Source organism: Rattus norvegicus, chromosome 4 (genome assembly GCF_036323735.1).
Source record: "Rattus norvegicus strain BN/NHsdMcwi chromosome 4, GRCr8, whole genome shotgun sequence".
NCBI classification, from domain to species: Eukaryota; Metazoa; Chordata; class Mammalia; order Rodentia; family Muridae; genus Rattus; species Rattus norvegicus.
Genome location: NC_086022.1, coordinates 15,763,337 through 15,790,396, shown reverse-complemented (window position 1 = coordinate 15,790,396; position 27,060 = coordinate 15,763,337). Strand labels below are relative to the sequence as shown.

The following is a 27,060-nucleotide window of genomic DNA, read 5'->3' as shown; positions in this document are numbered from 1 at the left end:
CGAAGATTAGAGATTTAATATTTGACAGATTTCTTTAGTCATTAACCAACCATCTACATACAACTAATGAAAAATGCCCCCCCCCAGGGATTGATGTTATGAATGACAAAATGAAGCCTGGGTGGTCTCCTAATGTGTTACTATTACAGCTAATGGCACCACAGAGAGGTGAACACGTGACAGACCATAAATGTTGCATAGGAAATGTAATATTGTTCTAGAAATATCCAGTTCCTCTAACAATTTTTGAAGACAGACATGTAATTAAGATAATTAATTCTGAAATCTGCTAAGACTGGTTAAAAATTCCATTACTATTTCACTGAAATTTTGTTTCTACTTTCTTATTTGTGCAGCGTGGCTATAGAAGCAATTTCTTTTACTCATCAACCCACTAGCCATGAGAAAATATCTTCAATAATATGGATGAATAGGGCTCTACTTAAAACATTTGCATGTAAAATTGTTATTAATTGAAATTATAAACTATTTCATTCTCAATGCTGTTTGACAAAAATATTTCCAGATATCCTGCTTATGTTCCCGGAAGTAATTGCCACTTTTTCTCTGTCTAACAAACACACCCACGATGATTTGAAACCGCCAAGAGCTCTTCTGAGAAGTATAATTCACCAGTTTTTGACTAGCTGCTTTCCAAATTCAGTGATCAACCTTTGCGAGTAGAGTTAGTAATGCTGTTGAAATTGAAGTATTATGGAACTGTTTTGTACTCATTGATATGCTAATTTAAATTGAGGTCAGAGTGCTAAAGTTGTAATTTAGCAAAGCACAGAAGAAGGTAACATAATATCTAAAATCAGACAGAAAATGAAAAATTTAACCAGCAATGTCGACTTACTCCTGACATCTCAGTACTCGGGAAGTAGAGAAAGTAAGATTTCATGTTCAAGGCCAGCCTTTGTGGTAAAGCAAGTTTATGGTCAACCTAGGCTGGGTGAGGCACAAGCTGAAAAAGAAATAAAGGGAAGAAAGAACAGCATTGTTGTCTGAGGAGAGTGTGAGGTGTGAGTCTAGAAGACAAATGGGAGGCTCGGATGAAGCTCTGCTTCTGCTGGACACTCTTACCCTTCCCTGTGGAGGCTGAAGTCAGGGCGCACCATTGACCTCATCCACGACAGGAAGGAGGGCTACTTGTGAGAGTCAGCAACGTGAGTTACAAATCAGTTATAAAGAACATCTGTTAGTCCCATTTATAAACAGAGTCGGGTCATGTGCATGTGAAGATTATTGTTTGAAACACTCTTTCAGGTTTTGTATTCGCAGTGTCACCTACATCCTGCTATTAAATTTAAAAGGGAAAACTTTAAGTTGAGGTAAAATTGATGGCCAAGAAGTAGGACACAAGAGTTTCGCCAAGGAAAGCACATCTTCTATTTCGTGTGGTTTTACGTGTTCTCCAGACAGCAAAGCAACTGGAGAAGGTTCCACTGGTGTAGCATCACCTGAGATCATTGTCACGATTTGGGACTTAGCTTGACGAGACCTTTCAAAATCCTGACTGGCAAGTCACTGCTCCTAAGAAAACTGGGTTTCTCGAGTAATAACGTGGAGCCTGTTTTGTTTTTCAGTGATGGGGGTTTCCAGGACTGCATTGTAGACACCAGGCCAGCTTTTGAACGTAGACACTGAATCCACAAAGTGATGATAGTATAAACTTTACACTGTGTTTTAGATACACAGTATGGAAAAGGTAAACAGTGGCTTTAATAGCTTCGTATTAGGGGGCTGGAGAGATGGCTCAGCGGTTAAGAGCACTGACTGCTCTTCCAGAGGTCCTGAGTTCAATTCCCAGCAACCACATGGTGGCTCACAACCATCTGTAATGGGATCCGATGCCCTCTTCTGGTGTGTCTGAAGACAGCTACAGTGTACTCATATACATAAATAAATAATGTTTAAAAAATAACTATTATTACATGTTGAAATGCTGTCTTGATAATTACTAGATAATGTAAATTAGTAAAATTATTTTCACATTTGAGCATTTTGCAATGAAAATACCTTAATTTTAAATTATATGCATATCTCATATCTGGATCACTTTTTTTTACAAAATATTCTTATAAGTGGTTTAATATCATTTCAGTAGAAAATGCCTGGGAACTGTGCTTTTGCTTCTCCATATAATTGTAAAAATTCAAGTGATTTCTCTCAAAAGATGTACATGTGGCATTGTACTTGCATTCCTGACTTCTTTTCATTATTCGAGGCTTTTCTGTCACAATTTCTTTGTTATGTCATGTGCCTCACTTATGAAATTTTCTTAAATTTTTTATATTACCAAAAGAAAAGCTTCCACAAAGGAAATAGTATCTGATATCCTCTACATGAATGAACTGTCACCCTAGGCTGTCTGGAGCTGTCTATCTGGTAAATGTAACAAGTATTTGTTCCCATGGACTGACATAAACACATGCATGTGCATTACAAGAAGCCACTGAGTCCTTAGGTCTGCATGATGTATGCACAGTTCAGAGGGCGGTAAAAGGCCAAGCTGGGCTTCAGAATGCATGGCACCACACGTATGCTAGTACGGATCCAGAATTATGCAATTCTTACTTGACATCCATGTACTGGGATTATGAATTATTTCACAGAACAATTTGAGTCTACATGTAAAGCAGCATGTTCAGATTTTCTGTAGTCACGTGTACTCGATGCAGAGTTTTCAAAATTGTTTTGGTACTGGTCATAATATACTATTTTGAATGCTATTCCCATTTGTAACATGTGGAAGAAAGATGTTTAAGAGAAACGACCCTCATTTAATTCCCTGCTGCCTATATGTCACATGGTTAGAAAATGATATGGTAGATTTTTTTCAGTCCCAAATCTGAACATGAGATAGTTTGTAACTTCAAAGATAGTTTTTAGAGGGCATTTTTTAACACTTTAAACATTTATGCAACAAATACGTATCATATGTCAAATGGATCTAACAAACATCTATAGGACATTCCATCTAAATATAAAAGAGCACAATTTCTTCATACGTATTCTCCAAAACCAATTATATATGAGAACATAAAGCAAGTCTCGGCCAGTTTAAGACAAGTTGAAATAACATACGACTGACCACAAGGACTAAAGCTTTCAACAACAGAAATGCAGAACAGACACAAATTCGAACCGGTTAGCAAGACGCTACTGAGGGAATTAAGAGAGGAAAATTGTCAATTCTGGAACTGAGTGAAAAATGAAAACAAAACATGCCAAAATTAGTGGAATACCACGAAGTCATACTTTTTCTTTAGAGATACTTTCATATTTATTTTATACAAATATACTTTTATCCTCCCACATCTATATTTCTGTTTTTGTGACTAGCAATAATATCTAGGACTACCTAGATATCAAAACCGCAACCAAAAATGGATAGTTTCATACCCCATTCAGGCACAGCTTGGTTCCTGCAGACAGGGCGAATACAATGGTTATGTAGCCTTTCTTTCTTTGTTTGTTTTTTTTAAATCGAGTATTTCTTATTTACATTTCAAGTATTATTCCCTTTCCCAGTTTCCTGTCTATAAGTCCCCTAGCCCCTCCCCCTTCCCGTCTATAAGCCCCTCCCCTTCAATCCCCCTTACCCCATCCCTCGCCCCCAACATTCCCCTAAAAGGCATTCTGAAGTGAGCCTTATTGACTCACTTTAAGTAGGTTATACAATTAGGGAACTTGACTATGCTGGTACTGTAGCTCTCCTTACTTGCTGACTGTAGCCATATGACTGTAATTCTTCCTGTTCCTGACATAACTTTTGCTGATCTGGGTACAACTTTTAACCCAGTCTTCATTACTAGCTTATGGTAAGCATGTCTTGAAGTTTAAGTTTGTATCCATAACCAGTTGTGAAAATCCAAGTTTCTGGTGTGAATTAGAATAATTGTTTATTATGCTTGGGCGGGCTTTTTCATATTTGAACCTGCAAGTATGAACCTCCTTGTTTAGTATCAGAGACAAATCATCCAGACACCATTGAGAAAGCCAATTATCAATCTAGTTTTCCATTTGTAAAACTGAGATGGGTTCCCTAACAACTGATCCCCTTCACAGAGGCTGGTCCTCCAGTCCAGTGGATCCTAGTGGTGGTCTGACTAGTGCTGTGGATGGTGCTTTAGTCCCTGTAGGGATCCAGATTTCTTCTAGTGAGCCATCATTCAAAATTGGTTTTCTCTGGTTAGCAAAACTGGAAGGAAAACACTGAGGATATAGAGCAATGTGTGTGTGTGTGTGTGTGTGTGTGTGTGTGTAGACTAATGTATGAGGTATCTTGAAGGAAAAAATAGAAAATTCATAAATTTGACCTCTACTTGAGTTCCTTGATCTACATTTTTAAGCAAATGCTGCATGTTATTATATACTCCGAGTACTGCAACAATGAAATTGACACCCCAATCTACAATTTAAAGTGAAAAATTAACCAAATTATGTTTCGATCACGGTGCGTGATTTATGTAGTGAGGAATGTTAGGAAAAGTGCTTCTGGGTGTTCACTGTGCTTCTGGGCTTCTAACAGCAGAATTTAACAGCATTAGCAAGTGTGCTGCTTCCAGCAAGGAGCATCCTGGTTTCTACTACTATTACGCCAGAACAGCATGAGATGAACTGGTTTCTTGTTTCTTTTCCCACACTGGCCTTACCAGTAAGATGTTGTGAAAAAACAAAAAAAAGATGGCAACCTTCACTTAACATCATCAGACTAAGGGCTCTGTCAAAAGGTTGTCTTGTCAGATGCAGAAAAGGCAAACATTCTGTGGTGCTCCTCGGGTATTGGCCTGTTACTGAGAAAGCTATTTTCCTCTCATCTGGATGATTGCAGAATGGATCTGGCCATAGTGGATTAGGGCTCGGCTTTGCAAACCCTTCTAGAATCCAGTTGAGTTCCCAACCAGGTAGTGTGTCTCTGCCCTACTGTCTTTGTAAAAAAATGAGCTGAAGCTGCCAAGCGTCCATGGGCATTCAGTAAATATTTAATGAAATAAGCACATTGTTGGCATTTTATATTCTGACCCTTTAATTCCCATTTTATCTCATTTCACTCTTTTGCACCCACATTTTTACAGGTTAAAACAGTATTGATACATAAATGTTTAGATGAGAAATCAATTGATTTCCTTACACAATTGTCACATTTATTTTCCAGCCATTGATTAAATAAGACTATGCAAATTTACAGATATTCGTGTGGGGCAGAATCAAGGGAACGATTGTACATAACACTTTGTGATCATAGCGAATTAGGGGACTTGCTTTCACAGTTCATTTAGATGGCTGCTGTGGAGGGCATTCTTCACAAAGACTGCCACTGACTAGCGGCCCGGATAGCTGGTGTCCCCCGTATCCTTTTCCCAGAGTGTACACACACTTAATTTTAGGTGAGAGAAGAAATAAAAGCAAACTTGCCTTTCTCCTTTGGAGTAGATACTCTGCTCACCAACCTTGGCTTTGAAAAAAAATTGCTTCACGACTCTTTTCCTGCTAAAGGACATGAAGTATTCTTGTCATAGTGACAAAATAGAATAGTTGTAAAATTCTGAAATTAAGCAGGTATAGCTTTACTGCTTCCTTTATATATAACGGGCAGGGAACCATGCATTTCTTAGAGCCTCATAGATGTTCAAGGTAAATGGATGCCGAGTACCGACCAGATCTCCACAGTTTACACTGATACGTGCTATTTCATTATGACAAATATTACCATTGATCTCCGCAATCACACTACGAATAAGTCATCATGACGCACATTTGAATGAAGAATTCATAGGCAGAAAGTGTCCAGCTCTAGAAACTGTACTGGCGGTCTTGCCAAGAATTATAGTTAAGGTGGTTGTAGTTGTTTTATAAAAAAAATGTTTCTTTTAAGACATAAATCTCATCATGTTACCCGTACTGGTCTTGAACTTATTGGCCCAAGCAGTCCTCCTCCTCAGCCTTCTGATGGCAGAGACAGCCAAGGCACTCACAGCACTGTGCCCAGTGTGTAGTTGCCTCTGTGACTAGTCATTTTAACCAGACCAAACTAAGCATCTAAAGAGGCAGGCTTGGGGGGCACAGAATTCAATGTTAAATTTATTTCACCGGAAACTATGTCATATTTTGAGGGGTTTATTTGCGCTTTGGGAGTAGAGGTTCTCTTAACACTGGTAATATTCATAAAGGCCCTTCATTTGTAGCAGAATAATCCTGAATTGTTCTTAATTGGATTAAGCATAATTGCTTAATTTTTTTCTGAAGACATAGTGCTTTGTTTTCTCAAAGGCTCTTTTTTTCATTGCATATGGATTTTATGAACTTATTATAGAGTCATTTCAGTGGCTTAGCTCCACAGCTGTCCAGACGATCCTCACTATTAGTCTAGGTTCCTCTTAAGCAATACAATAAAACTCCCGGCTTGGTGTATATGTTCTTCTCCATGAATGTTATCTGTCTAGTGTGGTAAAGTGTGAAGATTATTTTGTTACCTTTTGCAAGCTGGTATTTTTCTAACAATGAGAATCTTAACACCTTAACTAATGGTTCCACATCCATAAGCTCGTGAGCATTTAAACTCACATAAAATTTCATAAGACCAGTAACGGAAGAATGTTGCTATGTAATTTACAATCATACCACCACGCCAATAGATGTAATTATTTAATAATATAAATTCAGTGAGATCTAGTGTTTAATATTTTAGCCTGTCTATGCATTTATTTCTAATTACTAAGAAGCGATTTGCCTATGAATATAACTTAAAGATACACAGAAAAAAAATTCTGAAGCCAAATATGTTTTCTTAGTACTGTATATATCTAAGAGCGTCCATTATAGCAGACACCATATAAAATCATATTGTTCAGTGAGCTAGGCAAGAGCTTCCTCCCATTTTGGCATTGCGTCTAGTTGATAAGTATATATTGAAATTTCCCAGAAGGTGCTTAGAATTTCGCTTGCCATTAAGAATGCTGAAATACAAGTTTATTGAGTACATACATCTACTATTTTTAGTCGAGCCTCTCTAAAGTTTTCATTTAGTTGAAATGCTGCAAATCAGCCTTAACCCCTAACATCATGTATGTCATCCTCTCAGACGCCTGTTTCAAGAGTCCCCCATGTAGAAGAAGCACTTAAGAAAGCACCTTTTCTGAATTGTCTGAGTGTGTATGAGTAAGCAGGACAGCATGATCGGCATGGTTGCCCTTCACAGCATCCTCACAATTCATCCCAGCCTAGGGCTCCAGCCCTATTAAAACCAATGCATTTTTACAGTTTACGAAGCTCCTCTCCATTCGCACCAGCTTTATCTTAAGGACAACTTGTAGAGAAAGCATTTGTTATATCTGCCTTACTGTCTGTGCAGAGCACAGAGAGAAGATAGGGTGAAGAAAGGGCTCTGCCTTTGCGGTCGAGTTCCCTAAAGGAATTGAGCCAGCAGAAACATTTACATAGCTGTAAGAGAGGAGCTATTCGATTGGCTAAAGCAGCTGCTATATAATGTACAGGCTGGGGATCTGGAAAGCCAATAGCTGATGAGTCCAAGAAGTTGAAAGCTTCCAAACGAGGAGTTTCGAATCCCAGAAGCCTTAGGAGCAATCTGTGGGGTTGACGGTCTGAAGCACCGGAAGCAGATCTGCACGTGACAGGAGCGGCCATATGGGAACTCCCTAGGCAAACCCGGAGCAGTGTGTACTTCCGGCTCCTTCTTTCCTCCCACTGTTGTTTACCTGAGCCCTGAGCTTGCTGATCAGAAAGACCCACATCGAGGTTGGGTCCCTTCAGTTGTTCACCTGCCAATCACCTCACCCTGATCTGTGAGTCAACTTATAATTGTTTTGAGTTGACAGCCAAGTTCAGTCATCGCCAGATCCCTCTTCTGAAATCAAAGTAAAACAGGCCTTTTTTCTGCCATGGCCTCTGCTCACTCACCTCTCACACTACCTCCCCACCCCCCACCTCCGTGGGGATGCTCAGCCAATGGCAGCTCTGCTACGTGACTTCCCTAGATGTGGGCAAATCAAAGGCGCTGAGCAGAGTCTGAACTTCTTTCCCTCAGAGGCAGTTTGTCACATAGGTCAAGACAGATCTTCATTATAATGAGGACCTAAAGGCCCGGAGGCTTAGCCAATAGCCTTTCCTTCCCAGACACTCTTCCATGCAAAAGGTGTTTAATCTCAGGCTCACTCTGAGAAGTGGGGTACGGTTTTACTCATCCACCTGCCACCATAGACTGCCTCTTTTCATGGGATCCTCCATGGGGAGCCATAGAGAAGCCCTTCACCTAAGGAGCTGCTGCCTAATCTCTCACAGAAGGCCTCCCTGCGCTCCCAGCTCCCAGCCGTGGCTGCCACCAATTCCAAGCCCACCACCCCATCCAGCAGAAGACTCTCCAAGTGGAACCACCTGGATCATCTGCTCTCTTTTCCCCCTCAGCCTCAGGCTATGTCCAGCCCTGTGGGTCCCCACTCAGTTCTCAGCTCTTCCTGGCATACCATGGGTGCTTGGATGCCCAAGAGCCTGAGAGTCAGATGCCCAGGCCTCCTTGTAGGCCTGGGTCCAGAGCTGGCTCCAACTGTGTTCTACACTCATCCCCAGAGCTGTGTCCCGCAGCTTCTCACAGCTCTGCGGTGGTGTGGGATGAGCTCGGTGAAATTTCCTGAATTCTCCCTTCCCAAGCAGACACAGGACCCCAATCCTACTAGACACTGTGTCTTTGACTTTAAGAGCTGTTTCTTCACATTAGGGTGCTTTCCTAGATGATTTCAGTAACCTATGCAGATAGGTGGCTGTACTCCCTTTCTTGTCTCCTTACAGAATTTGGTTCATGTTCCATTACAATGCTTACGTGTTTGATGTCAATTTTGATCTTCTATAGCAGGTCATTGAGCATCTTATAAGATAAACTCTTACTGCAGTCATCACAGTTTCTCAAACATGCAAAGGAGCGCTTTGATGCACAGTCAATACCAATAAAGACTTTGATAACTGATTCCAGAAGCACAACAATTACTCCGTTAACCACACACACCAACATGTGTGTGAAAATGTAGCTAAAATTTGAAAGCAATTTCTCAAATTAACACCTATGTTCTTTGCTAATCACAATTTTGAACATTCTAAATAAAATAATTTCTCTTGAACATGCAGAGGCAAACGTGTACTTGAATTATTCAACAGACATTTATCACATGCCCCTTATATGCCACCTTTTTACTATAGAAATAAGTATGATTTTAAGAGGTGAAAATTGGGTGTGGATATGATCCAAGCACATGAAACTCACATATGAATATTAAGTAACATGTTAAAAAATAAGTGTGTTCTAGGCTTCACACAAATAATGAAATCTCACTGACTGAGGAGGAAGGAGAATTATCTCACAGCCCAGATACTGGAGCTCTGAGAACTGGGCAATGATAACCTTAATGGGAATGAGAGGAGCATCTTACTTTCTGCAGCTAAGGGAACCGTGGACCTGGCCTGGAGGCAGCTAGGCAGGACAATAGCCAGAGTCCTCCTCAAGAGACAAACAGTGTCCTTTGCCCTTGCAGAATGATGTGAGATGTGAAAATTAGAACAAACCCAAAGTTCGCCTTTACTCTCCATGATTAACATTCTCTTTTAAAAGGCTTAAATAGATTTGAAGACTTAGTATGAAGCTGGCTTAAAATGATTTGAAATCAATTACATGCCATCCGAAAGCAATGTGTAGTTTCTAACTTGGAAGCTCAATACATTAATGTTGTTGTATAAATATAAAAATAATAGAGTAACAGTGTCTTTTACCCCTCTACCTCTGTACCGTGGTGCCCTGATATCTGCTAGATTATCTTGGCGGAAACACATCCCAGCCGCACACTTTCCTACACTCAAACCCTCACATAAAAGAACACACAACACAATAATCTTAGATCCAATTGGTAAGATATAATTGCCCACTTAAACACACAAAGCCCAGTACCATCCATCCCTTGAGAACATTAATAACAACCTGTAAATACACAGAGCAGAATCTTAACATCACCTGCCATCTTGTCCTGCCACGGCTTCTCAGCCCCTCTCCTCCACCCTGTCTCCTCCTCTCTCCCCTAGTCTCTTCCTCTTCCTTCAAACTTCTCTCCCGCCCATCCTTCCTTCTCCTCCAATGACAGGCCTCCTTCTATCCTGTACCTGCCTCACCTGTGACATCATCCTACACATTAAAACACACAAAGATGCTAATTAGCACGGGGCCTTGATCTTACCCATTAAAGCACAGTAAGATAGAAATAAAGATATGTAATATGTGCTTCCAAAGCCACATATGTGAAATGTGTGAATTGGTAGATGAATAGAATACAAATGTATATAATTTTGGCTCTTGAAACACCACCCACCCACCTGTGGGAGAAAGATTTGACCATAGACTCTTTGGATATCTGTTGCAGACAACTATTACGGCACTCCAAAGCCTCCAGCTGAACCAGCACCATTATTATTAAATGTAACAGACCAGATACTCCCGGGAGCTACTCCAAGTGCTGAGGGGAAGCGGAAAAGAAATAAGTCTGTGACCAACATGGAGAAAGCAAGTATAGAGCCACCGGAGGAGGAGGAGGAAGAAAGGCCTGTGGTCAACGGAAATGGCGTCGTCATAACACCAGGTCAGTCTTTCACAGTCTTTACGAGATAAGCAGCTGCTGGTTACATTTTCACATCTTTAAGACATATTTCCCTGTGTTTGTTTATAGCATGTACATTTTTCTAGTCTTTTATAATATAAAGTGTATTGTTCTAAGTTTGAGTATGTGTGTGGTGGGGTGTACACACACAGTTGTGTTTACAAAGAGAAGATTGTGATGTCACATAGAATAGAAAAGATATGATTCTTTGTTGCTGTTAGTTTCTTGAGGTACAAGGAGTATATGTGTAAGCCCTCATACAAGCTAGGCAAGGACCCCCACTGTCACACTACATTCCTCTCACCCCTTAGAATATAATTCCCATATTCACATTATTAACTCCAATTTTGGAGTGTTTATTCAAAATCCTAAATTTGCAAACAAAAAAATTGTTTGTTTTGTTAAAGTTTATAAGCATCCAAATTAGGCTTATTGTTTATAGACCTACAGAATATAATTTTAAGACTCGGACTATATTTTACCCATAGATACATCCTAGTGCTTCTTAAAACAATCAAGTTGACAGCCAAAACCGTCATTACAGCATCTGTCTTTAAATACGTCAAGGTCTGAGTCTTGGTGCTTTATTCAGCTGCCACAACCATCTACAGACAACCAAACGGGCACTGTAGTCTTTCATTCTCGTTTTATATCACTTGGTGTCTTCACAAACAGCGTTTTCCAAATTTAAACCTATGCTATTATTGTTTCTTTGTTTTGTTGTTGCTTGGCATATTTGTTTGGTTTATCACTGTGTAGCCCAGACTGCCCTGGCACTCACTGCGGGTCCCAGGAGAGCTTCAAACCGTGAGGGCATTTGTCTCGACTGCCTTGTGCTAGGGTCCTAGACGTGGCCACTACATCTGGCTTTGTCTTCTAGTCTTTCAAAAGATAAAGGCAAGTGCACGCAAGTCTATTTTAAAATACATACTTTTAGAGATGAAAGCGCCAAAGCACCCGGACGTTGAAAATACCAAAATAAATAGACAAGTAGATGTCATTCTTTCCAGTGGTCAGATTCTTCAGAAACGTGAATTCCCAGAAACTTTAGTAGATGGATTTCTTGGACTTTCTTTTTTCACATACGTTACTTGCTATAGTGATTCACTATTCCCTGATAGCTTTCTCTCGTCAGCTATGAGTCAGTCCAGGGCAAAGAATTAGAAGTGCACATAGACTTTAAAAGCAGTTCAGTCGCTCTGTTAACACACACACACACACACACACACACACACACACACACACACACACACACACAATGCCTGGAGGAGCAGCTCATGAGAGCTTCCCAACAAAGGGAATACAGTATGTGGGCACAGAGCTGCCTTTTCCAGGCTCCCAAGCCTGCAATTAGTGCAGATGAACTGCATCTCCCAGAGAGCAAACAGAGTGTCCCTTATGTGATCTCTGAGTGTCCTCAGCGATGATCTCAGTTCACCGTTGGGGACCTGCGTCCCAGTGCTGTGCCGCTTGGCAAGTTGGCTGTGCATGCCCCATCAGTCCTGGTGCTGTGAATGAGGCCCTGTCAGTCTCGGAAGAATGATGTCCTCCGCAGTGAATCTCGCTGTTTTCCTGTGAATAATGCCCCACTCTGAAACGGCCACAGCGCCTCTCCCCTGCCTAGTTTTATGTGAGTTCACAGAGGCTGTGGTTTGTGTATGCACTCAGATCTTTCTCTGTTTTTTTTTTTATCCCCTTTTGTTTTGGTTTCCTGACATGACTTAATTTTATGGTTTGGTCCCAAATGCTACACTTGGTTTTGTCTCCCCGTTGCCTGGCATGGTTCGAAAAGGGAAATGGGTAAAATTCTAGGACTGTATCAAAGTATAATTCCACTTATAAAGGACATTCTATCTTTGAAAGATTACATGGAAGTTCAAACTGCCCTAAGATAAAGTACGTAGGTATCCAGATGTGACCGCAAGTCAACAAGAGGGCTACTTCAGACTTGGTTCTGAACCACAAGCAGTGAGCTCTCGCACACTGTAAGCATGTGGAATTGGGACAGCCTTCGGAACCATCCTTTTATACCAAGGCAGACTCACTTTTCAGTCAATGTGAAAGCAATGCCTGTATAAGACCTCTTCTGGCTCTCACATGGATTCATTGTTTTCAAGAACTTTCCTCAGCTCCTGTGAAGTGTTTTTGGACTTCTCAGCAGGGCGGTGGGGGAGGGGAGGGGGCGGGGAGGGGGCAGGGAGGGGGCAGGGAGGAGACAGGTCGGGGGCGATGCAATTTGTATATATGAGAGAGATTTGATACATGACTGGAAAATGCAGGACAAGAGTCAGCAGAACTCCAGAGTTGCTCAGAGTCTAAAGTGTTCCTAAACCAAAGGTATTTGCTCTCTCCATCCTGATGTTTATCTGTCTGTTTGTGTGCCTTGTGCTTCCTGACTCTTGGAGTCTGCTTTGTCCTCAGCCATGGCTCTACGCACTCACAGCTGAGTGCTCACCTTTCTCTCAGAAGAGGGGCTTCTCTAGAGAACGCTTGCCTAAGCACTATGCCCTTTTCTTCTTGTCCTCATCAAAAAATACCTCAATTCGATTTTGACCTTAAAGAGAAGCCCTCCATATTACCAAAGTGAAGACCGAATAAAGAGCCACCACCTCTGTCTCACAGCCCTTGAAGCACCAGGAGTTGAGGTCGTGTTTCAAACAATACTGTTCTGATTTTCCCCAAAATTTTAAAGGCAAGCTTTAAGATGTATTACAAGTGCAAATCTTGTCTTATTTCATATCTCGCTATGGCTCTTGGATATTTCCAGTCTGTGTATTAACTGTTATCACCTTGAAGTTTGTTGAGGATTCAGGGGACTTGTTCCTGTGTGATAAATGTCTCTCAGATTCATTACATTTCAAAAATCACAAAGCACACACAACTTCACAGCCATGAGGACTATTCCTCACGTTATCTCATTCTACCGTTATTAAAGTAAAGGAAGGAATTTATTAATTAAGGCAGCTCTCCTCCCCTGTTAATGGAACATAATTTCCTCTGTTAGCGTTCTCTAGTGATTCTTTTCCGCTTCATTTTATATATTCCTGAGGTACCTTTCCTTGTCATTTTTCACTCAAAAACTTTGAATATTCTAGTTTCATAATTTCTATTCTATTCTTGTATTGTATACAATATATCAATTTTGGACTTTAGATTTAGATGCAATGTAATTTTAAAGCATTAAGTCTACCTTTTCAAGTAATTCATATTTCGCTGACTGGCCTCCTGAGCAGAAAAGACACAATTTTCTTTTAAATGGTAAGAAACCGTGTCTTTACAGAATTGGGACTTTATACTTCCTCAATTAATTCATGATTTTTAAAAAATCAGAAACACACTAAACCATGGCATTAACTTTCCCATGTTCTAGCATGTTCTGGTTTGTATTTCTATCCTGACCTCAAATAAATGGAAACATCGGTCAGCAGCTCAAAAAGGATTGATTTTTCTAATAACAGATACACTTTCCCTCTCTCACTCACACACGTACATACACATGCATATCCTGACATAACACTTACATACATACATACTCACACATACATACTCTTACATATATATATATATATATACTCAAGCCCACACACATACACATATAGACTCACATAAACGCATTACATGCACATACACACACAAACCCTTATATATACGTACACAGACATTCACACATACACACAAGCACACATGTGTGCACATGCACCCCTAAATAGCTGTTTCAGTACTTTATTATCTCATATTTTGAAGAATTTATAATTCAGTTATGTGTACTTATTAAAAACAAATTACAGTAGTAGTTGCCGATGGTTCAACTGTCAACCCTGATGTGTTAACGCTTGTACAGTAGGGTGTGATTCCAGTTCTGAGTATGTCTGCATCCAGCCCTGAAGGGAAAAGTCCACTCAACTCAATTAAAATGTTGGATCAATAGAATGAATTTCTTAATGAGAATGTTTAGGTTCTCAAGAAACTCAAGACATCTTCAAACCCTACAGTGTCCACTACCACGGCTAGTTCCATAAAGGAGCAGAAACCATGGTGGGAAAAGTCAGTTCCAGGGAGACTTGTGGCAAAGAAGGCTAGAGTGGTGATGAAATAAAAGCTGGGGAGCTGTGCCTCTGGCTCTGCTGTCTGGATCCTTAAAGGTGCTGATGTGACAACAACTTCAGCGCCCAGCAGCTGCCTCTGGAGCCCGAGAAAAATGGGGAGAAAGATAGAGGCCTTAGGGAAAATGTGTAGTTTCTCCAGATTATTATTTTTCCCCTTTAATTGACCCTATTACATATATTGACTGGACAGGACATTGGGAGGGGCTCAGTTTACAAACTACTTTTAATGTTACTTTTCCATATGTCTTTTTAGACTTGCGTTAGTTTTCTTAAAACTACTTAAAGAACTAAAACTTAGGAAATTGTCAACACCTCTTGTTTCTGTAGGTAGAATTCATTTTAAATTTAACAACCAAAGATAGTATTCCAGGCAGTAACACTGTACGCATATGCAACAGCTACTGAGCAGGAAAGGTGTTCTAGTACCTTCCTGTCCTGGACACATCCTAGACTGGGCACACACTCATCTCCACACTTTAACAGATATAAACTTCCCAGGTCATCTAACACAATTCCTATAAATTGAACTCTATAGCTTCTTGCAGAGAAGAATGTCTGTTACTCTCCGCAAACTACTAAATATAAAATAATAATTTCTAAAATCCAAATTGTTCTCCTTTTCCAATAAACTAGAAGCATATTCCTTTTCAAAATATTTATCACCCATGTTTACTTACAAAGTGTGTAAGAAGATGAAGAGAAAAGAGATTGAATTTAATGAACTTGGTCACATGGCAATAGAAATACAAACCACAGAGCTTTTCTGCAGAGTAAAATAAATTTTGGAAATATATATGGTTGCTAGTTTCAGTAACTCTCAAATCAACAGTCTTTTCTCTGGTTTCAAAAAGCTCAGCGCTTCCCTCCCCTCCACCCCCTACCACACACACACACTTCACAGTGTAGCTTCTGCTTTACATGAAACTCATGTGTCATGTGTCAGGGTTCTTCTTGGCTATTCTCAGTTGTCAACTTGACTGCATCTGGAAATAGCTGAAACCAAATGGCTGGGGACACCTGTGAGAGATTTTTTTTGTTTCCTAATTAAATCCTTCGAAGTGGGAAGACCTACTTCTAATCCAGATCGTTTGAGGTGGGAAAATTCACTTTACTTTGAGCACAGCTTCTAGATTTTGGTACCAGAAGTGGTTCTAAAGCGACAGAATTATAAGGATACATTTTTAAAGTGTCTGGAATAGGCATTCCAATTTGCAACACCTCCAGTCATTGAATCCTGTCCTGGGGGCTCAAAGAGTACTGAAAGCTCTTCGTGTGGAATATTCTACAAACGTGGGGAGGCAAATGCACTTGGTTATCTTGACTCTCCTATTGTGAGAGGAAACAGATTTCATGACTCTGTGTATCAGCATTTTTAACAATTTGTGGAAAAACAAGGGAAATGATGCTGCTGGCCAGTTTTCTTTTAGCATCTCTGGATAAACTGACAGAGAAAAAGAATGATCACTGTAATGAAAAATATTTAACCATCTAGCATCTCAACAATGGACAACAATGGACTCAATGATGAAATTGACAGGCTCCAGATGTACGTGAACAGTCTAAAGGACTCTGTGTGTGACCTGGAAGAAATTCTCCTCTCCAGAGCTCAAGTTGTGTAAAATCAAATGGAAGCCTTCATTATAGGGCTGGCTGAATTACAGGGGAAATGGAAGTCCCAGGCTTGGAAGGTGTCCTGGTTTAAAATAAGGACATTAGTTGGTATAGAATGGGATCATGTGACAGGATAGGGAAGTGTGGGAGGACCGTACTGAAGTGGAGAACTTTGACGTCTCAGATTCTCACACTGTCTCTACCCTCAGCAGACGTTGTACTTTCCACACAGACGTCCTAATATTGCCTTTTCCACCTTTGAGGAAATTAATCCATCATTATCTACTAAGCCAGCAGTGAATTTCTCCAAAGAAGATGCCAGGCAAGACAATACTAATAGCCCTTAGGGCCTACCAATAGGTGCCTCTAGAACTATAACAAGACTCAAGGCAAATCAGACTCCTAGAGGAGTGATAGAAAGTGCAGTGTGAGAGGAACTGTGCTGCACTACTAAGGAGCTTAATGAATTTGCTGATCCATTTCAGCAGAAGTCTGGGGGAAACGTGTGGGAATGCATTTTAAGGGTATGGGATAACCATGGAGGAAGGAAATAAAACTAGTTATTGATATGAACCCACTGAGTGGTTATCACAAAATTGAAAAGGGTGTCAAAAGTTTGTTTGAATGGTTAGATGAAGCATTTTCCCAAAGTAGGCTTACTAAAAAGAAGTTAAAGATGCCTGATAACCCTTGGCTTGGTGTTGAGGGAGAAATTTTAAGGCTCAAGTAAAGTGTAATGCTAGAGTGGCTACGTGTGCAAACCTGATGCTATGAAACCCAAGGTACTGAGAGAGGCACCAGCACATTTGAAGAACTTTGATGTCACTTTTTCTTATTCTAGACCTTAGGGTAGGAGAAATTGCTGCTCAGTTGGATGAATTAAATACCATGGGTTTAATAGGACCAGGTGACAGAACTGAATCACCAAAGGCAAATTGATTGTAGTTACCTTAATGGGCAGCATAGACCAAACAGTGTCCATAATGGTCAATGGCCTGACACCATCCTAGTCAGCACAGGCAAAATGAATTTTATGGTGGCATGACTCGTATGAACATTCAATATTGGCTAATCAATCGTAGTGTTTCCAGTAATTAAATAGATAAGAACCCACTGGAAACTTTTATTCACCGGATGTAAGTATCATCTCAGAGGCTTACTACCTCTGTCTTCAAACTTAAGGTCTAGTCCTGCAAGCTTCTGGCCTCCATGCAATCTAATCCAGGCCTAGAATGGCTTTAGCCTCTGAGATTTGCTGCTGAATAAGCTCATCTTTCCTATTTCTTTCTGAGCTCTGACTGGCTTGCTCAACTCAGCTGTCCTGGCTCAAACTCCTCTCCAAGCTGACTTATTCAATCAGGCTTTTCTTTCATCCTCTGAGTTGTTCTGCTAGGCCTTAAACCAATTCTAATTGTCTGACTCCTTATTCTCCGGCTTGTTCTGTCTTTACCTGTGTCTAGGTTGTTCTTTCTTCAATCTGTCTCTGTGAAATTCTCCTGGTAAAACTGCCTTCTCCCTGTCTGTGCTGCTTCTACTCTCCCTGTCAACTCTACTGCACTGCTCTTTACAATCTCTACTGTACTCCTGTACTGTACTCTCTTCCTTCTGTACTGTCTGTCTTTTTTTTTTTTTTAACTTGAGTATTTCTTATATACATTTCGAGTGTTATTCCCTTTCCCGGTTTCCGGGCAAACATCCCCCTCCCCCCTCCCCTTCCTTATGGGTGTTCCCCTCCCAACCCTCCCCCCATTGCCGCCCTCCCCCCATAGACTAGTTCACTGGGGGTTCAGTCTTAGCAGGACCCAGGGCTTCCCCTTCCACTGGTGCTCTTACTAGGATATTCATTGCTACCTATGGGGTCAGAGTCCAGGGTCAGTCCATGTATAGTCTTTAGGTAGTGGCTTAGTCCCTGGAAGCTCTGGTTGCTTGGCATTGTTGTACTTTTGGGGTCTCGAGCCCCTTCAAGCTCTTCCAGTTCTTTCTCTGATTCCTTCAACAGGGGACCTATTCTCAGTTCAGTGGTTTGCTGCTGGCATTCGCCTATGTATTTGCTGTATTCTGGCTGTGTCTCTCAGGAGCGATCTACATCCGGCTCCTGTCGGTCTGCACTTCTTTGCTTCATCCATCTTGTCTAATTGGGTGGCTGTATATGTATGGGCCACATGTGGGGCAGGCTCTGAATGGGTGTTCCTTCAGTCTCTGTTTTAATCTTTGCCTCTCCCTTCCCTGCCAAGGGTATTCTTTTTCCTCATTTAAAGAAGGAGTGAAGCATTCACATTTTGATCCTCCATCTTGAGTTTCGTTTGTTCTAGGGATCTAGGGTAATTCAAGCATTTGGGCTAATAGCCACTTATCAATGAGTGCATACCATGTATGTCTTTCTGTGATTGGGTTAGCTCACTCAGGATGATATTTTCCAGTTCCAACCATTTGCCTACGAATTTCATAAACTCGTTGTTTTTGATAGCTGAGTAATATTCCATTGTGTAGATGTACCACATTTTCTGTATCCATTCCTCTGTTGAAGGGCATCTGGGTTCTTTCCAGCTTCTGGCTATTATAAATAAGGCTGCGATGAACATAGTGGAGCACGTGTCTCTTTTATATGTTGAGGCATCTTTTGGGTATATGCCCAAGAGAGGTATAGCTGGATCCTCAGGCAGTTCAATGTCCAATTTTCTGAGGAACCTCCAGACTGATTTCCAGAATGGTTTTACCAGTCTGCAATCCCACCAACAATGGAGGAGTGTTCCTCTTTCTCCACATCCTCGCCAGCATCTGCTGTCACCTGAGTTTTTGATCTTAGCCATTCTCACTGGTGTGAGGTGAAATCTCAGGGTTGTTTTGATTTGCATTTCCCTTATGACTAAAGATGTTGAACATTTCTTTAGGTGTTTCTCAGCCATTCGGCATTCCTCGGCTGTGAATTCTTTGTTTAGCTCTGAACCCCATTTTTAATAGGGTTATTTGTGTCCCTGTGGTCTAACTTCTTGAGTTCTTTGTATATTTTGGATATAAGGCCTCTATCTGTTGTAGGATTGGTAAAGATCTTTTCCCAATCTGTTGGTTGCCGTTTTGTCCTAACCACAGTGTCCTTTGCCTTACAGAAGCTTTGCAGTTTTATGAGATCCCATTTTTCGATTCTTGATCTTAGAGCATAAGCCATTGGTGTTTTGTTCAGGAAATTTTTTCCAGTGCCTATGTGTTCCAGATGCTTCCCTAGTTTTTCTTCTATTAGTTTGAGTGTGTCTGGTTTGATGTGGAGGTCCTTGATCCACTTGGACTTAAGCTTTGTACAGGGTGATAAGCATGGATCGATTTGCATTCTTCTACATGTTGCCCTCCAGTTGAACCAGCACCATTTGCTGAAAATGCTATCTTTTTTCCATTGGATGGTTTTGGCTCCTTTGTCAAAAATCAAGTGACCATAGGTGTGTGGGTTCATTTCTGGGTCTTCAATTCTATTCCATTGGTCTATCTGTCTGTCTCTGTACCAATACCATGCAGTTTTTATCACTATTGCTCTGTAATACTGCTTGAGTTCAGGGATAGTGATTCCCCCTGAAGTCCTTTTATTGTTGAGGATAGCTTTAGCTATCCTGGGTTTTTTGTTATTCCAGATGAATTTGCAAATTGTTCTGTCTAACTCTTTGAAGAATTGGATTGGTATTTTGATGGGGATTGCATTGAATCTGTAGATTGCTTTTGGTAAAATGGCCATTTTTACTATATTAATCCTGCCAATCCATGAGCATGGGAGATCTTTCCATCTTCTGAGGTCTTCTTCAATTTCTTTCCTCAGTGTCTTGAAGTTCTTATTGTACAGATCTTTTACTTGCTTGGTTAAAGTCACACCGAGGTACTTTACATTATTTGGGTCTATTATGAAGGGTGTCGTTTCTCTCATTTCTTTCTCGGCTTGTTTCTCTTTTGTATAGAGGAAGGCAACTGATTTATTTGAGTTAATTTTATACCCAGCCACTTTGCTGAAGTTGTTTATCAGCTTTAGTAGTTCTCTGGTGGAACTTTTGGGATCACTTAAATATACTATCATGTCATCTGCAAATAGTGATATTTTGACCTCTTCTTTTCCGATCTGTATCCACTTGATCTCCTTTTGTTGTCTGATTGCTCTGGCTAGAACTTCAAGAACTATATTGAATAAGTAGGGAGAGAGTGGGCAGCCTTGTCTAGTCCCTGATTTTAGTGGGATTGCTTCAAGTTTCTCTCCATTTAGTTTAATGTTAGCAACTGGTTTGCTGTATATGGCTTTTACTATGTTCAGGTATGGGCCTTGAATTCCTATTCTTTCCAGGACTTTTATCATGAAGGGGTGTTGAATTTTGTCAAATGCTTTCTCAGCATCTAATGAAATGATCATGTGGTTCTGTTCTTTCAGTTTGTTTATGTAATGGATCACGTTGATGGTTTTCCGTATATTAAACCATCCCTGCATGCCTGGGATGAAGCCTACTTGATCATGGTGGATGATTGTTTTGATGTGCTCTTGAATTCGGTTTGCCAGAATTTTATTGAGTATTTTTGCCTCGATATTCATAAGGGAAATTGGTCTGAAGTTCTCTTTCTTTGTTGGGTCTTTGTGTGGTTTAGGTATAAGAGTAATTGTGGCTTCGTAGAAGGAATTCGGTAGGGCTCCATCTGTTTCAATTTTGTGGAATAGTTTGGATAATATTGGTATGAGGTCTTCTATGAAGGTTTGATAGAATTCTGCACTAAACCCGTCTGGACCTGGGCTCTTTTTGGTTGGGAGACCTTTAATGACTGCTTCTATTTCCTTAGGAGTTATGGGGTTGTTTAACTGGTTTATCTGTTCCTGATTTAACTTCGATACCTGGTATCTGTCTAGGAAATTGTCCATTTCCTGAAGATTTTCAAATTTTGTTGAATATAGGTTTTTATAGTAAGATCTGATGATTTTTTGAATTTCCTCTGAATCTGTAGTTATGTCTCCCTTTTCATTTCTGATTTTGTTAATTTGGACGCACTCTCTGTGTCCTCTCGTTAGTCTGGCTAAGGGTTTATCTATCTTGTTGATTTTCTCAAAGAACCAACTTTTGGTTCTGTTGATTCTTTCTATGGTCCTTTTTGTTTCTACTTGGTTGATTTCAGCTCTGAGTTTGATTATTTCCTGCCTTCTACTCCTCCTGGGTGTATTTGCTTCTTTTTGTTCTAGAGCTTTTAGGTGTGCTGTCAAGCTGCTGACATATGCTCTTTCCTGTTTCTTTCTGCAGGCACTCAGCGCTATGAGTTTTCCTCTTAGCACAGCTTTCATTGTGTCCCATAAGTTTGGGTATGTTCTACCTTCATTTTCATTAAATTCTAAAAAGTTTTTAATTTCTTTCTTTATTTCTTCCTTGACCAGGTTATCATTGAGTAGAGCATTGTTCAATTTCCACGTATATGTGGGCATTCTTCCCTTATTGTTATTGAAGACCAGTTTTAGGCCGTGGTGGTCCGATAGCACGCATGGGATTATTTCTATCTTTCTGTACCTGTTGAGGCCAGTTTTTTGACCAATTATATGGTCAATTTTGGAGAAAGTACCATGAGGAGCTGAGAAGAAGGTATATCCTTTTGCTTTAGGATAGAATGTTCTATAAATATCCGTTAAGTCCATTTGGCTCATGACTTCTCTTAGTCTGTCGACATCACTGTTTAATTTCTGTTTCCATGATCTGTCCATTGATGAGAGTGGTGTGTTGAAATCTCCCACTATTATTGTGTGAGGTGCAATGTGTGTTTTGAGCTTTAGTAAGGTTTCTTTTATGTATGTAGGTGCCCTTGTATTTGGGGCATAGATATTTAGGATTGAGAGTTCATCTTGGTGGATTTTTCCTTTGATGAATATGAAGTGTCCTTCCTTATCTTTTTTGATGACTTTTAGTTGGAAATTGATTTTATTTGATATTAGAATGGCTACTCCAGCTTGCTTCTTCTGACCATTTGCTTGGAAAGTTGTTTTCCAGCCTTTCACTCTGAGGTAGTGTCTGTCTTTGTCTCTGAGGTGTGTTTCCTGTAGGCAGCAGAATGCAGGGTCCTCATTGCGTATCCAGTTTGTTAATCTATGTCTTTTTATTGGGGAGTTGAGGCCATTGATATTGAGAGATATTAAGGAATAGTGATTATTGCTTCCCTTTATATTCATATTTGGATGTGAGGTTATGTTTGTGTGCTTTCATTCTCTTTGTTTTGTTGCCAAGACGATTAGTTTCTTGCTTCTTCTAGGGTATAGCTTGCCTCCTTATGTTGGGCTTTACCATTTATTATCCTTTGTAGTGCTGGATTTGTAGAAAGATATTGTGTAAATTTGGTTTTGTCATGGAATATCTTGGTTTCTCCATCAATGTTAATTGAGAGTTTTGCTGGATACAGTAACCTGGGCTGGCATTTGTGTTCTCTTAGGGTCTGTATAACATCAGTCCAGGATCTTCTGGCCTTCATAGTTTCTGGCGAGAAGTCTGGTGTGATTCTGATAGGTCTCCCTTTATATGTTACTTGACCTTTTTCTCTTACTGCTTTTAATATTCTTTCTTTATTTTGTGCGTTTGGTGTTTTGACAATTATGTGACGGGAGGTGTTTCTTTTCTGGTCCAATCTATTTGGAGTTCTGTAGGCTTCTTGTATGTCTATGGGTATCTCTTTTTTTAGGTTAGGGAAGTTTTCTTCTATGATTTTGTTGAAGATATTTACTGGTCCTTTGAGCTGGGAGTCTTCACTCTCTTCTATACCTATTATCCTTAGGTTTGATCTTCTCATTGAGTCCTGGATTTCCTGTATGTTTTGGACCAGTAGCTTTTTCCGCTTTACATTATCTTTGACAGTTGAGTCAATGATTTCTATGGAATCTTCTGCTCCTGAGATTCTCTCTTCCATCTCTTGTATTCTGTTGGTGAAGCTTGTATCTACAGCTCCTTGTCTCTTCTTTTGGTTTTCTATATCCAGGGTTGTTTCCATGTGTTCTTTCTTGATTGCTTCTATTTCCATTTTTAATTCCTTCAACTGTTTGATTGTGTTTTCCTGGAATTCTTTCAGGGATTTTTGTGTCTCCTCTCTATGGGCTTCTACTTGTTTATTTATGTTTTCCTGGAATTCTTTCAGGGATTTTTGCGATTCTTTCAGGCATTTTTGCGATTCCTCTCTGTAGGCTTCTACTTGTTCTCTAAGGGAGTTCTTCATGTTTTTCTTGAAGTCCTCCAGCATCATGATCAAATATGATTTTGAAAATAGATCTTGCTTTTCTGGTGTGTTTGGATATTCCATGTTTGTTTTGGTGGGAGAATTGGGCTCCGATGGTGCCATGTAGTCTTGGTTTCTGTTGCTTGGGTTCCTGCGCTTGCCTCTCGCCATCAGATTATCTCTAGTGTTACTTTGTTCTGCTATTTCTGACAGTGGCTAGACTGTCCTATAAGCCTGTGTGTCAGGAGTGCTGTAGACCTGTTTTCCTCTCTTTCAGTCAGTTATGGGGACAGAGTGTTCTGCTTTCGGGCGTGTAGTTTTTCCTCTCTACAGGTCTTCAGCTGTTCCTGTGGGCCTGTGTCTTGAGTTCACCAGGCAGCTTTCTTGCAGCAGAAAATTTGGTCTTACCTGTGGTCCCGAGGCTCAAGTTCGTTCGTGGGGTGCTGCCCAGGGGCTCTCTGCAGCGGCAGCAACCAGGAAGACCTGTGCCGCCCCTTCCGGGAGCTTCAGTGCACCAGGGTTCCAGATGGTCTTTGGCTTTTTCCTCTGGCGTCCGAGATGTGTGTGCAGGGAGCAGTCTCTTCTGGTTTCCCAGGCTTGTCTGCCTCTCTGAAGGTTTAGCTCTCCCTCCCACGGGATTTGGGTGCAGAGAACTCTGTACTGTCTGTCTTTAAGTAGCTTCCCTTTCCTTTCTCTTCTTATGATATTTGGGCATATCCTATTTTGTCAAATCTTTCTCTGATTTTAGACATCATTTTCAAACATTGGTGCATCCTTCTATACACTAACTTTACCTTTATTTTGTGGGGGATTACTGTATTTTTGGTTGAGCTGTATAAGCTAAAAGTTCTCAAACAAATGTAAAAAGTTTGCATTGGATCATGCAGGCCAAGAGCTGTCTCTCAATGGAAAAATAGACAACTATCATAGTAGAGCCTTGCTCCAAAATTCCTCTCTTCTGATTCACCTATCAAGGTCTGGCCAAAGGTTCCAAATAGCACTCCTATCTGCCTCTGAAACCTATGGAGTTCTGTTAGATCATATGGTCCAAGTGGTATGGCTGCCTGTACAGCACCTGTATAGGACAGCTCATGCAAAAGGGATTCTCAGCCAGTGATCACATTTGAAGACCTGAGCCTGTTTGCAGAACCATAAGCCCTTGAATAAAGGGGTGGTTAGGTTCTCCTGAGGAAGGACCTAACAGGTTTACTGTTAGGCTTTCTCCAGCCCTTCTCCCAGCAGGACCTGTGACCTTTTATAAGGGTAGTGGCACACCAGAGGAAAAGAAACAATCATACTTACCAAGGTCTGTTGTTTACCAGTTCTGAAATGACCCTGATTCCAGTAAAGCCTAAGAACCATTATGGACCTCCAACTAAAGTAGGGTCTTACAGAGTCGGGTGAACTGGAGTTGTAGTGGAAATCTGACTCACAGTAGTTCCAGTGGGTCCCAAAACTCATCCTGTGACTAACTCATCCTGTGATTATTTCCTCATCCCATGTGTGTGTGTGTATGTGTGTGTGTGCATATATATATATATATATATATATATATATATATATATATATATATATATATATATGGCGTAGATATACTTAGAAGTTGGCAGAATTCTCACATTGGTTCCCTGACCTATGGGATGGGGATGGGAATTACAGGTGGAAAGGCTAAATGGAAAGCCTTTAGACTTTTCTTTGCCAAGAAAAACAATAAATCACAAACAAAGTTGCATCCCTAGAGAAATGGCAGAAATTAGTGCCACTGTCAAGGACTTGAAAGGTGCAGGAATGGTGGTTCCTACAACTTCTCCCTTTTACTTTTCTATCTGGCCAGTTGTGGAGAATGACAGTTGACTATTGAAAATTCAATCAAGAAGCAACTCCAATTGCATCTGCTGTATCAGATACGGTGTCCTCATTTGAGAAAACTAACACCTCTCCTGATATGAAGGTGTATGCAGCTACTCATCGAGCAAATGTCCTTTGTTCAGTAGTTGTCCATAAAGACCACCCAAAGCAATTTGCTTTCACTTGACAAGGCCAGCAATGTACTCTTACAGATTTCCTCGAAGATATATTAATCCTCCAATCCTGTATCATAACTTATATTGAAGGGATTTTGATCATCTATCTCTTCTACAACATATCGATTTGGTTTGCTATATATTAGTAACATGATGCTAATTGCCCCAAATGAGCTGGAAGTAGAAGTTGTTGTGTCAGGAAGTATTCATGAACCCCAAAAGACCACCAAGAAGCTGATACCCATGCAATTGACTTAGGGCCTCTCATCATGAGCTGGGTATTATGTGATCCACCAATTCATAAATTGATACATGCACAGCAGCAGTCCATTATTAAATGGAAGTTTTATATAGGTAATTGGGCAAAGTGGATCCCTAAGAAACAAACAAGTTACATGAAAACGATGCTCAAATGTTATAGTCTGTACTTTTATTACAATGCTGTGGGCTACCAAGCAGGCACCTATAATCTCACAGGGTGTTCCCTATGATGGGTTAACTCAGGAAGAGAAGACTAGGGCCTGATTTGCTCTTAGTCTTACATGTTATACAGCACTACCAAGAAATAGGCAACCGCAGCATTCCAACCCTTCTGGAACTACCCTGGAGGGAAATCTTGACCTTGGGTAGAACTTTGGGAAGCTCGCACCATCACATTTTGTTTAGAAGGATATTTGGACACATGAGTGACTGTTGACCAATTCACGGCTGTATCCAATCAATTGGCTGGATGGTCAGGGACTTGAAAAGGACATGATTGGAAAATTGGCAAGAAAAACATGCTGAGACGAAGTATGTGACTAGAACTGGAGAAATTGGTGAAGAATGTAAATGCTCATCGAAAGGTGACTTCAAGTGAGGAGAAGTTCACTAATTGAGAAGATAGGCTGACCCATTCTGTGGACAGTCAGCTCTTTCCCTCAGCCGTTTGTGTTACTGCTAATGGGCCATGGATAAACTGACCGTGATGGCAAAATAAAGGTTAAATATAGGCTCGATAACATGGACTTCCACTCACCAATACGGACCTAGCTTCAGCTGCTGCTGAAGTGACAGATAATGCCATTATCTGTCAATAGCAGGAACCAACACTGAACCCCTGACCTGGCACCTCTCCCTGGATTGAGTAGCCAGCCATCTGGGGGCAGGTTACATTAGACAGCTTCTGTGGAAAGAACAATCCTTTGTCCCTGTTGGAGTAGAAACTCAGGAATCAATCACTCCCCCAGAAGAAGAACCAAGACCTACTGTGGTATTTGCTGATTGTGGAGGAAATACAGAATGGATAGTTAAGAAGATCGTTATTAATACCCGCTAAGACCACATGACCAGTTGCAGAGATGACTAGAATAAGCATGACTGTTGTACTTTGTTAATGTATTTGAACAAATATTTGTGTTTTTCTCAATTTCTTCATCATGTAATGTAACATAAATTAGAGGTAAATGGTTATCATATTTAAAA

The 27,060-nt window shown here is 40.5% G+C and overlaps 1 protein-coding gene across 25 annotated transcripts in view; it reads left to right on the top strand.

Annotated features, from left to right (window-relative positions):
• Magi2 (membrane associated guanylate kinase, WW and PDZ domain containing 2) overlaps positions 1 to 27,060 on the top strand; it is a 1,483,910-nt gene that overhangs the window by 972,031 nt on the left and 484,819 nt on the right. For 24 of the 25 annotated variants that reach the window (NM_053621.2, XM_063285370.1, XM_063285374.1 and 21 more), the window contains one exon: positions 10,425 to 10,640. In NM_053621.2, coding sequence (NP_446073.2) covers positions 10,425 to 10,640 — 216 coding nt within the window. Of the gene's footprint in view, positions 1 to 7,654; positions 7,812 to 10,424; positions 10,641 to 27,060 lie in introns of those variants that run through there. The other variant, XM_063285372.1, reaches the window with a different exon arrangement.